This window comes from Arachis ipaensis, chromosome B10 (genome assembly GCF_059453495.1).
Source record: "Arachis ipaensis isolate K30076 ecotype BB chromosome B10, ASM5945349v1, whole genome shotgun sequence".
Lineage (NCBI taxonomy): Eukaryota > Viridiplantae > Streptophyta > Magnoliopsida > Fabales > Fabaceae > Arachis > Arachis ipaensis.
In genome coordinates, this window is record NC_142435.1 from 11,672,075 (window position 1) to 11,684,352 (window position 12,278).

General features: G+C 36.3%; 1 protein-coding gene across 1 annotated transcript; it reads left to right on the forward strand.

The window, feature by feature from the left end:
• The first annotated feature begins 8,936 nt into the window (after nucleotides 1-8,936).
• Nucleotides 8,937-10,986, forward strand: LOC148579150 (uncharacterized). The gene is made up of 3 exons (XM_088488955.1): nucleotides 8,937-9,095; nucleotides 10,616-10,709; nucleotides 10,808-10,986. The coding sequence occupies exons 1-3, from the start codon at nucleotides 8,937-8,939 to the stop codon at nucleotides 10,984-10,986; spliced, it is 432 nt and encodes a 143-aa protein (XP_088345081.1).
• Nucleotides 10,987-12,278: the final 1,292 nt, after the last annotated feature.

Consider the following 12,278-nt stretch of genomic DNA (forward strand, 5'->3'; position numbering starts at 1 on the left):
TGTTATTTGGTACATACATTAACCACTGATACGCTGAGGTCTTTGGCATCTATATAAGAATTTCTTAATTAATATAACAACTTAAACTTGACAATTTGTGAATGATTATAACTCATACAATTGGGATTTTGTATTTTTCCAAACTTAAACTTGAGATTTTCATTCCTTTTTTATTACTTACATTTACATTTACATTTTAGGTTATATCTTAGTGAACCTGATGACTTAACATCTGGTTTTGTATAGATAAAGAAAGAAAGAAAGAAAGATTGATTCTTGCATAAGAAAGGATTGCCTAATAAAATAGTAACACATGTTCAAAGTACATCTGCAGAAATATCCTCAAGTAAATTATAGTAATTACTGCTGGGTTTTTTTTTACAACAATACAAGGTTGACATAATACATTTGATGCTGTTAGTTCATCACAGAATTTGAATCAGCTCTGAAGTTTTATTTTGCCTATATGTATTACAGTGCCGAGGACCAAAGAGAATACTTGGAATTCCTCCTGCGTGAGTGCAAGAAAGAGGACGCATGAGGTACTTGATTTCATGAAAATTACACCATTTTCTGTCTCTGCCTGATACTTCTTGATTCATCTGATAATAAATTGGCTTTAGGATTTGCACTTTCTAGGTTGTTTGCGTCATATTCTTGGCAATATTGCGTTAGTGTACATGTACTTATAGATAATTTGGCATGTGACTATTCTTATCCAACAGAACTTTTTATGCTGTTAATAAATTATGCTTCCTGATTTATGGTTGTTGTTGAGTTAAGAAATTAACCAAATTAATTAGTGATGACAAACATTATTTTTGGGCAAAATAAATAATTAGCGTTGATTAATTCTAATTACATATTAATAATTATTTATAAAATGTTGCAGGCCAAAATTTGAATTACAGCCCAAATGAAATGAAAAATAAAACAAAGCTGATGGGTTAGTAAATCAAATAAAGCCCAATGAAAAACAAAGAAAGAAGTCAGATGGGCCAAACGGGTTACAAGAACCATATCCGATAAGCCCGAGTTGAGTTCAATTCCCTCCATCTTGCTCTTACCAAAGCAACGTTCCTCTCTCTTTTGCCTTAGTCAAATCAGAGTTTCAGAAAAGTAAGAAAGAGAAAGAGAGAGAGCTTCTTCCCTAAGCAAATCACCAAAGAAGCAAGAGAGAGAAGGATTAAGCTTGAAACACAGAAGTCTAATAAGAAAATCCAAACCAAATCAAGCTTAGGTTAAAGGTAACCCATTTCCTCTTGCATGCATCAGATCTTCTTCTCTTCTTCCCAACTCTCTGCTCTATCCGAAATGGGATACAAAGAAAAGATGGTTTCTGTTCTTCTCTGCTGTGTATCCACGGTCTTAAACATGACTTGGGGACCAAGTTGGTTTTCAAGGGCTAAGATCAAGTTGACCATGGGAAGATTTATATGGTTGCTGATTTATGTCTTTCGGTCAAGATGAGGAAGTCAGAAGCAAAGTTTCTACTCTGGGGATTAAGGAGAAAAAGTGAATCTGTGAGTTGGTGAAGCTCAAGGCTCAAGGTGTTGACCTTGGAAGAAGAACCCAACAACATGCAAGGAGATAAAAGAAGCTTGCTACTCATTCAGAAGGTAAGGAGAGAAAACCAGTGAATAGAGGTTCTGTTCTAAGAGAGCTCTTTGAAGAAGTTCAACTAACTGGACAGTGTAACCTAATCAAAGGTGCATTCCGCCAGTATGAAGAACTAAATCAGAGGCTTGCCAATCTGGTTTTTCACATAGCACAGAGGCTGTTGATGAAATCAATCTCCTTCATATTTTACTGATTATAATGTACTTTTCTAAGTTTATCTTTTTGTAATTTCTTGTGAGAAAAGGCATTGTGAGAAAGCTTAAGAAAAAGCCATGAGTGGAAAAAGGCTGAGAGAAACACTTGAGAGAAAAGCCTAGAGTTATTTTCTGATTTCTTTAGGTTGGTTAAGTGTCTTGTATCTTGTACCTGTAAGGTATCCCTTTCTTAGTTGGGTTAGCACTAAGAGTGAATAGTTAGGTATTAGCATAGCCAATGTCAAGTTAGGTTAGAACTTGAGTGTGAAAGGATTGGGTCAATCCTGTGAAATTGGTGTATGTAATACTGTTAACTATAGTGAAATTCTTCCATTATTGTGGAGGAGACTGGACGTAGGTTGCATAGCACAAGGCAACCGAACCAGGATACATGCTGGTGTTAGCTTTTCTCTTCTCTGCTGTGTTCTGTTTTCTGATATTCATGAGACAAAAATAAATTGTCTCATAAATTTCTGCTGCTGAGTTCAAACAGAATCAGAATTGTAATCTTGTTTAAAAAGGGTCATAACAGTAACTTACAAGGAAGGCATAGATTCAACCCCCTTTCTCTAAGCCTACCACAACCTTCAGTTGTCTATTTTATTGAGATTTTCATTTTCATTAATTAGCCTTCTTTTTCCACCTTACTTTTTTTCGATGAACATACATGAAACTTAAAAGTATATAGTATGAGCTTGTATTTTATATTCTCTGAGTTGCATGAACAAATGATGATTTCTTTTCCCAATTATGTTTGAAACAACAAGCGTTTATTATTCCATGATGGTAGTATTGAAGAAATTGTTATTTGCAACTTCTTGAGATTATATAAACTCTAACATTTTTTATTTATATTTTTAAACTCTAACTTCTATTTCTCCTTTCTTTTTTTATTTTTTAAGGAAGTTTATCTTTTTCAGTTCATTTTTTGGCTTTGGAACCAGAAATTCTTTCTTCTAGTAATTTTTTAAAAGTGCATAATTCGACCATAAGTAAGCAACCTTCCTAATACCATTCGTATGCTATCTTTTATCCGGGATATAAGCACCTTTGTCTCTGTTTCATTTCTAAATTATTCTCTTGTTCTCTCTCTGGGATTACTTATTGAATTAAAATATATTATTACTCTCCCATTACATAATTGTGATAAATTTTAAATATTTCTTTTGACACTTTGCCCGAATTTTTTTAAAAGATTTTTTATTTGTAATACCTTTTTAAATATTTATTCATTTGTTTACATGATTTCAAAAGAGTAGATATAGATAAGAGTTGGATCTCAAAGCCACGAGGTAGTTACGAATACAGGGTCGGTTGAACAGATTTTTGGACTTCGCATTTGCCAATGCATCATCCGATGGGATGATACATTGTCCATGTCCTTCGTGTGGATTTTGGATTTTCCAAACTAGAGATGATGCCTACAATCATTTGCTGATAAAATCTTTTCCTGTCAATTATACCTTTTGGTTGCATCACGGTGAGAGACGCGTAGGAGAGAGCTCAAGTGAGAGACAAGAAGGTGAACCGTGTAGCGTCCGCCGAAATCTAATACACGACATGGTTCATGAGGCATTCAACTTTCAAGGTGTCTGGTGCAAAATTTATAACCCACAAACTAATCGGCAAGTGCACTGGGTCGTACCAAGTAATACCTCAGGTGAGTGAGGGTCGATCCCACGAAGATTGATGGATCAAGCAACAATGATTGAGTGATTAGCTTAGTCAAACAAATAGAAAATGGTGTTTGAGAGTTCAAAAGCATGAAACAGTAAATTCAGTAAATCAGAAATCAAGCAGTAAACAGGTTGTGAATAATATATAGAGAAACAGTTAAGGCTTCAGAGATATCTATCTTCTGGATTGACTTTTCTTACTAACTATTTTAATCATGCAAGATTCAATTCATGGCAAACTATATGTGACTAAACCCTAATTCCTTAGGCCTTTTTAGTCTCCTCTAACCTTCATCAACCGCCAATTCATTGGTCACTTAATTCCAATTAGAGAGTGAAGTTCAATTCTAGTTCATATGCCACAAAAATCCTAATTACCCAAATATAAGAGGATTATATGTCACGTATCACGTTAAGTCCAAATAATTAGAAGTTCAAGAGAAATTGTTTTCAAGCTGTTGTTCAAGTAAAGAGTTTTTCCAAGTTATACAAGAACTCAATTAGAACAAGCTAAGGGTCATACTTCCGTTCCACCCAAATTCATAAGATAAAAAATGAAAATAATTCTTGAATTATAAATCAGTACATGAATTAAAATAGAAAAATAATAGTATCAATCCATACAATAGATAGAGCTCCTAACCTTAACAGTGGAGGTTTAGTTGCTCATGGTTCAGAGAGAAAACTAGGATTCGTAAAAACTGTAAATTGCGGAATGATGTAAGAGAGAAGAGATGCGAGCCCGAAGGGCTGATTCTTTATCCCTTTTATATATAATTCTAATTAATGTAAATTATATTTCCTAAAACTAAATAATATCTTTTCCTATATTAAAATAAAATAAAGTTTAAATCAGAATTAATAGGAGATTGCGTGCTGGCTTTTTGGAGAGTTGGGGACCACTTGACTCCTTAATAATCCACGCCTAACTTGAGAATGGGCTGCGCCTTACTTGAAGTGGGCAGTGTGTCTTGGCATGAAATGTTGAGTGTTGCGCCTTACTTGAAGATAGGTTGCGCCTAACTTGAAATGCAAATTACTCCTTGTGCGTGCTTGTTGATGTCTTGCGCGTAACTTGAGATTTCTTAAGTTAGGCGCAGCCTTGGCAGTGTGTCTTGGAAGAGAAATATAAACTATTATACACCGTTGGAAAGCTCTAAAAGTTAGCTTTCCAACGCCACTAAAATTACATTCATTGGACCTCTGTAGCTCGAGTTATTTAGGTTTGAGTGCAGAGAGGTCAGGGTTGACAGCATCATTCGCCTTCTTCTCTTTTTATGCGGAAACTCCATCAAATCCAACTGAATGCTACCTAAAATAAACAAAATTGCACGCGACTCAAAGTAGCATCCATAGTGGCTAAAAGATAACTAATTCTTGATTAAACTCAACAAATTGAATGCAAATTTACTAGAAAAAGATAAGAAAGATGCTTACGCATCAGTATCCTTGCCGATGAAGAAGACTCAAGCAACGAACATTTGGGGGGGGGTGCCGAAGAGTTGCCGTATTTGTAAGGCAAACCTAGTCACACGGCCTATGATTTTGATGAGGTGCTTGAAGATGGAGAGCAGAAATTATATCCGGGATGCTCAAAATTCTAGAAGCTGGCTTTCTTGGTGAGGCTATACCATATAAAGTGTATGTGCAGAGTGAGCGACAAGGCCTTCGGAATGATACTAGAGCTACTGGGGGATGCCTTTGAGCATGCAAAGATTCCGGCTTCACTGCACGATGCCAAGAGGATCATAAGAAATCTTGGCATTGCGTACAAGAAGATAGATGGATGTCCGAATGACTACATGCTATATCAGGGCAGCAATCAAGAATTGTCTAGGTGCAAGCGATGTGGGGCCTCAAGATGGAAGCAAAAGACTAGGCGAAATTCCATTGTCAAGATCAACATGGTTGTTAAAAAGAATGGGAAGCCCCAGGCGGCGAAATTTCTTCGTTACTTTCCCCTTGTTCCACACTGCAGTGGATGTTCATGTCCAGTAAAACATCCGTTGACATGTTGTGGCATAAGAAAGGTCCTAACTCAGACAGTTTTTTAGGCATCCAAGGGATGGTGATGCATGGAAGGCATTTGACAGAAGATATACTGACTTCAGTAGCGATCCGCGCAGCGTTCTCTTAGCCTTAGCTAGCGATGGTTTTAATCCCTTAGGAAATCTCAGCTCAGGGTACTCGATCTGGCCCGTGATTCTTATCCCGTACAACCTACCTCCATGGATTTGTATGAAACCCAACTCTTTCTTGCTCTCTATGCTTATTTCCGGTCCCAAGATGCCTGGGAATGATATAGATGTCTACCTACAGCCCTTGATAAATGAGTTGAAGCAGCTGTGGGATGGTGTCGACGCTAGCAAGAAAAAAACATTCAACATGTATGTTGCGTTGATGTGGACAATCAGGGATTTTCCAAGATTGGGCAACTTATCTGGGTGGAATACGTACGGTGGGAGAGCTTGTCCTATGTGCAACTTAGATGCTGAGACTAACCGACTCATCTTCAGTCAGAAATGGTGTTTCATGGGTCATCGGCGCTTTCTGAGTCAAGGCTACAGATATCGGCAGAACCGGGTGAGATTTGATGGCAAGGTAGAGGACAAAGGTCCCCCTGTCAAATTGTCTAGTGGAGATATTTTGAGACAGTTGGAGAACGTGCATGTCACTCTTGGCAAGGTACAAACGGTTGCTAGTAAAAGAGCACACGGACAACAGGTTGAATTACAAGACGAGTCTCCTTGGAAAAAGATGAGTATATTCTTTGAACTCCCATATTATGAGTATAATTTATTGCGTCACAACCTTGACGTGATGCACATAGAGAAGAATGTGTGCAACAACATAATCTACATGATACTGAACGATAGTGGTAAATCCAAGGACCACCTCAAAGCTCGAAAGGACCTCTAGCTAATGGGAATCAGGCGTGATCTCTGGCCACGGGAAGATGGAAAATATCTCATTGCAATTTTCTCCATGTTGAATTCACAGAAGGACGTCTTTCTTAGGACTTTAAAGAATGTGGTCTTTCCAGATGGTCACTCAAGCAATATTTCTCGTTGTGTTTACTTACATCAGCGAAAGCTATCCGGCTTGAAAAGTCACGACAATCACACTCTAAGGTAGCGTTTGTTTTGAGGTACTGAGACAGAGACTGAGAGACTGAGACTCAGTATCGTGTTTGTTAGTTCAGAGACTGGTACTAAAATTTTTGTCTCTGTCTCTAAAATTTCAGTATTTCAGTACCTCCAAAGAGTAGGGACACAGGAGACTGAAATTTTTAGAGATGGAGACTGAAACTTTAATAACATTTTATACCTAAAATACTTTCATTTCAATTAATTAATTCCAATTTTACCCTTTGTGCAAATTAAATTAGAGTTTCATTCTTGTTTCAATTCCTGTCTCCCATTTTGCACCAAACAGAATACTGAGATTTATTTCAATCCCTGTCTCTTAGTCTCTGTCTCTCAGTCTCAGTCTTTCCGTCTCTGTCTCTCCACCAAACGCTACCTAATGGAACATCTTCTGCCAATTGCATCAAGGAATGTATTGCCTGCACCAGTGTCAGTCGTCCTGACTGATTTCTCAACTTTCTTTCGACGACTATGCAGTAAATCTATAGACTCTCAACAACTTCCTCGCCACCAGGAACATGTGGTCCTGAATTTTTGTCACATGGAGATAATTTTCCCACCATCTTTCTTCACAGTCATGGTACACCTAACTGTGCATCTGGTCGAAGAGATACGCCTAGGGGGCCTGATGCATTATAGGTGGATGTATCCAATTAAAAGGTAACTATAGGATTAATTTTACATTGCTATTATTCTGATAGCTAACAACCTAACACACATATCTTGCTCGTAATGGTACCTATGTCGTCTCAAGCAGTACGTGCGTAATAGGGCAGCACTAGAAGGATCAATTGCCGAGGGCTATTTATCTGATGAGATTCTCACTTTTTGTTCAAGATACTTAGATAATGTTGAGAGAAGGATCAATCGACCAGTGCGTGTTGATGATCGACTGAGCGAAGATGTGATTAATAACGTGACAAGCATGTTCCCACTGATTGGCAAGGCGGTAGGGGCTGCGACATTTTTTAATCTTTTACCAACTGAGAGACTTCAAGCACATCGTTACGTATTGGTCAATTGCACAACTGTAGAGAATTTCTTAGAGTAAGTGTATTTATTTCAGGTTGGTTCAGTATGTACCCAAAGGAAATATTTGTGAAAACCTTTGATTTCGTATCCCCTTGGTATGCCCGGAGATTTTAGGGCCAGCACAAAAAGAAAGCTGCAAAGTATTGGAAAAAGAAACGAAGCTCACATTGACAAAGTTGTCCGCAGAGAATTCACCGAGTTGTTCAAGCATGAGGTGAATCTTTTGTATGCCTCTTCCATTTCAAGTTTGGATAGTATCTTGCTATTTGTTTCTCAACTGTGAAAACGTAAAATTGTTCCTTGTCAGATACCACTGGAAAGTACTGTGCACTCGAGAGAACTGCAGTGGCTCGCATGTGGCCCCAATATTCAGGCAAGGCACTTTAAGGCGTACAACATAAATGGATTTAGGTTTAGAACCCTGTCGAGAGGGATGGGATGAGAACCCAGAATAGCGGGATTTGTGTTACATCTGACACTAGAAGTTATGCAAGTGCTCGTAACAGTAATGTTGCTGTTGGTGGCGTCTCATATTATAGAAGATTGGTAGATATCATTGAGCTGAATTACAGTGGCCAATTATCGTGACCTTGTTTAGGTACCTCTGGGAAGACACCACGTCTGGTAGAGGAATAAAGCAAGACATTTTGGGACACACCTGTGTCAACTTCAGTAATCTGATTCGTGAAGATGACGAGCCGTACATTCTTGCATCCGAGGCTCGCCTTGTATACTATGTGGATGATCAAGTTGATAAGAACTGGAGTGTGGTAGTCCATGTAAAGCCGAGAGATTTGTTTGATATGGGTAAATACAATGAACACTGTGAGGTCGAACTTTCTCTCCAACCAAGTTTGACTAATTTGTCAGAATGTGATGTTGAAGGTCTTTCGTTGACAAGGGATGGCAATTTAGAAGAATTCCCGACTGACGCCATCGATACTGGAGAAGAGGCTGCTGATTTATAGATGTATATGGCTAGCAATATAGGACATGTACACTGTTACTCTATGTATAGTCTAGTTGATAGTTGGACATTTGCAATTTTATTTATTAGCAACTAGGATAATGGTAGAAATCAATCATCTGGTATAATTTACATGTTATTTAATATGGCTTTTTTTAACTGTGTGTACCTGGAGTTATAATATGATTGACGTGTATACTTAGAGTTCTTTTGCTCACCCATTTTGTGTTGGGACTTAGTAGGGAAATTGGAAGAGAATGACCTCTTTTTCTGCGCCAGCAGCTTCTTTTTCATCCACTCAATGCAAGAGGCATCTCCGTTCTCTTCCCTTGAGCATGCAACTTCATTTGCTCAAGATTTATGGTTCAATAAGTTGCCTATTAGATCATGGCTGGATGCATTCTCTGCACACAGGCACATAGGTGATGCTGTTAGTAGAGCGCCTATCGAACTTGTGTCAGTACGATTTCAATTTGGCTGACCGCTCAAGGGTTCTTTTACTTCGTCGAACGGCGAGAATAATTTTAGTGGTTTTAGTATCCTGTAAACTTAAGACAAAGCCAAATATCTTATGATTTATATGACTCTCAATATTGCAGGAACTGTGTCAATTCGGAGCAAAGTACCAGAAGAAATTTGGCTTCGAATTCTTAACAACTACAGATAGGGGACATTCGCATAAAATACTGGAAGAGGTAAAGGCAAAAAACGAGTTTAAACATAAATTATATGATTTATCCAGATGAAAGCACTTATATTAATACTTACTTAGCAACACTTTTTTTTGTGGATAAATACTTACTTAGGCATTACTTGAACATGCATTATTTTAATATTCACATGGATTATTATCTTAAAAAAAATGACAACACAAGTAATTCATTTGCTGGTGTGTGCTGTGATGCTATGAATGAACTCTTTTTTCAATGCCTCATTTTTAAAACAAAATATTTTTTCTAAAAATATAATACTCCTAGACACTGCTATACTTCTACTATTCAAGTCATATACCACAAAGCTTTTAGTTCCAGTTTTGTATCCTTTATATTGTCTTTCTAACTCTTGGATTAAATTTTGTTTCTATTATAGACTAGGGTGGATACAAAATATTGGCAGCCAAAGGTCCTGAGGTATGTGAGATTTGGTGAATTCCCAAACTAAAAGCATGGTACATTGCCACGATTCCCAAACTAACAAGTTTATGAGTTCAGATTTATGATTCAAGTTAACCTAATCGCTACGAGTCTAGTTGAAGTGTTGAGTTTGATTACCCTGATCCTTAAATAATTTGTGGTGAACTTTTTGGTCATACCTGCTGGGTTGCTTTTTTTTTTTATCAATTCATCAAGCTGTGGAGTAGCCATGGCATTGAACCCTGCTCCACTAACAGCACAATCAGAAAATTTACTTAGCCACAGCACTTGAAGCAAGAAGTTCTCTATTCTCTTCTACCCATTCTGTTACTCCTATCTAAAGGGAATTATGATCACATCAAATTCTAAAAACATGTATAATGATAATAAAAAGAGAGTGTAAAACATAAGAGAGAAAATTACAAGGCCATATTCCTCAGCATTGCATAATATCATTGTTCTTCTAGGCTTCTATCTTTGTTTTTGAAGCTTCCCAAATCTTTTAGTAATCTAAACTTTCAAAAGACATGTTCCAATAGTTCCTCAATGGTCGCCGAAATCACAAAAGCATGAGTGCAAAAACAAAGCCATATTTACCTCAAGTAATGCTGCAGTGCCACTATTTGGATCAACAGCTCCAAATGCCCATGCATCCCTATGGTTTCCTAGAATGACATATCTACAAACAGTTGCAATATTCTCCTGCCCCTGAAACTAATATTCAAAATTGCACTTATCAACTCAGGCCACGCTTTTTGTATCTGAACATTTTCACATTTTCCTATATACTATCTGTCTAGCTCTTGGATTGTCCAATTATTCTGATGATCATTCTTTTCTGTTTTAGGCCCAATGCGAGAACAATCTTATGGTTGAACTGGATATTGCGTCCCGGGAGGAATTCATTTTCATAGAAAGAGGACTTACTAAGCTATGGGAACGTAAGTCCAACCAGCCTTCTAGAATGTAGAAGCCTGATCATGTTCTTTATAAAATGTGTAATAGATTTCAATTTATTTTGCTACTTTGTAACTTTCAGGACTATATCAAGAGAAGATCCAAGAGGAAACAGAAGAGATAGGGGAGGTAGTTCAAGGCTCAGTGGAAGAAGAAGTCGTGCCCAGCAACAGTTCCGATGAGGTTGTTTCGACTGGACCCAAGGCTTCCATGATAAATTATGACTTCAATAAAACACTAGAAGAGAATGAGAGATTTTGATTCATGTCTAGTTTGATTTCTGAGATGGTGTTTAGAGACTAATTGTTTGGGCTGAAATTAGATCTTGTTAATAAAGACTAATTGGTTATTTATTATCGAACAAGGTGTTGAACTTCATTTTCTCAATCAATATACATGAAAGTATTTTCCTTTGAGGAGATGCACAACAACCTCAATTCACTTCCAAAAATCTTGTAGCATCGTTGATCGATGCCCTTTAGTTAAGACCACCTGAATCAATTGAGTTTGGACAGAGAAGAATTTGTTTTGACTTGTTTATTTTGCTCGTGTGAGTTAATAATGATTTCTTGAGCCATAATGATATGGGAAAGTATGGGGAGCCAATGAAATATTTGTACAATGCGTACAATGGAGGTTTAGGGAGTATTAGAGATATAACCATTAATGTTATTTTTTCCTATCAGCTTATGCTTTTGGGATGAGTGGTTGCATGACATGGTGTTAGAACTCTAGATCCGAAAGGTCACGAGTTCGATCCTTAGTGAACCCCAAAATCAACTTAAGCTTTTGGGATAAGTGGTTTCATGACATGAGATGTTTATTATCCGTGTACCCCGATGGTTATTCTTAATAGTATGGGTGATGTTTATGGCTCTCTAGCAGTACTCTAGTTGATATTAAACTAATTAAGTTAGACTTGATTAACAAAAATATTTTAGATTTGTAGCATTATTCATATTTTGTAGTACTTTTAATTCTCTTTTTTAGTATGCTATAATTTTTTACTACAATTATTATTTATGGTTAATTTTTTTTAATTTACTCCACTTAATGGGATAAAAAATTATATTATAAAAAATAATAATAAATGTAATACACTCAAATCACAAATATAAAAGTGTATAATATCAAATAAAAAAATTAACAAAAAATAAAAATAATAAATTAAAAAAATTACTCATAAAAAAATAATAAAACTTTTATAAATAAAATAATAATATGTATAAAAGATAGAATTGGTAAAACAAAATAAAAAAAAACACAGAAACTAGTTAATAAAATGCCAAAGTTGGAAATTATTATTTCTTATAAACATGAGCTTAACTATAAAATTATTTTTATATTATTTTAAAAAAATAATCAAATAAAAAATTGAAACTTCAACAAATTTACACGTACTATTTAACCCTCAAATATTAAAACAAGCACACCTTAATTCATTTGCTCGGGCGTGCGTAATTTTTAATTTTTTTGGTAAAATATATTTAATATTGTAATTTTAAATTTAATTAGGATCAGATATACAAATTTGAGTCTTTAATCATTTTTGT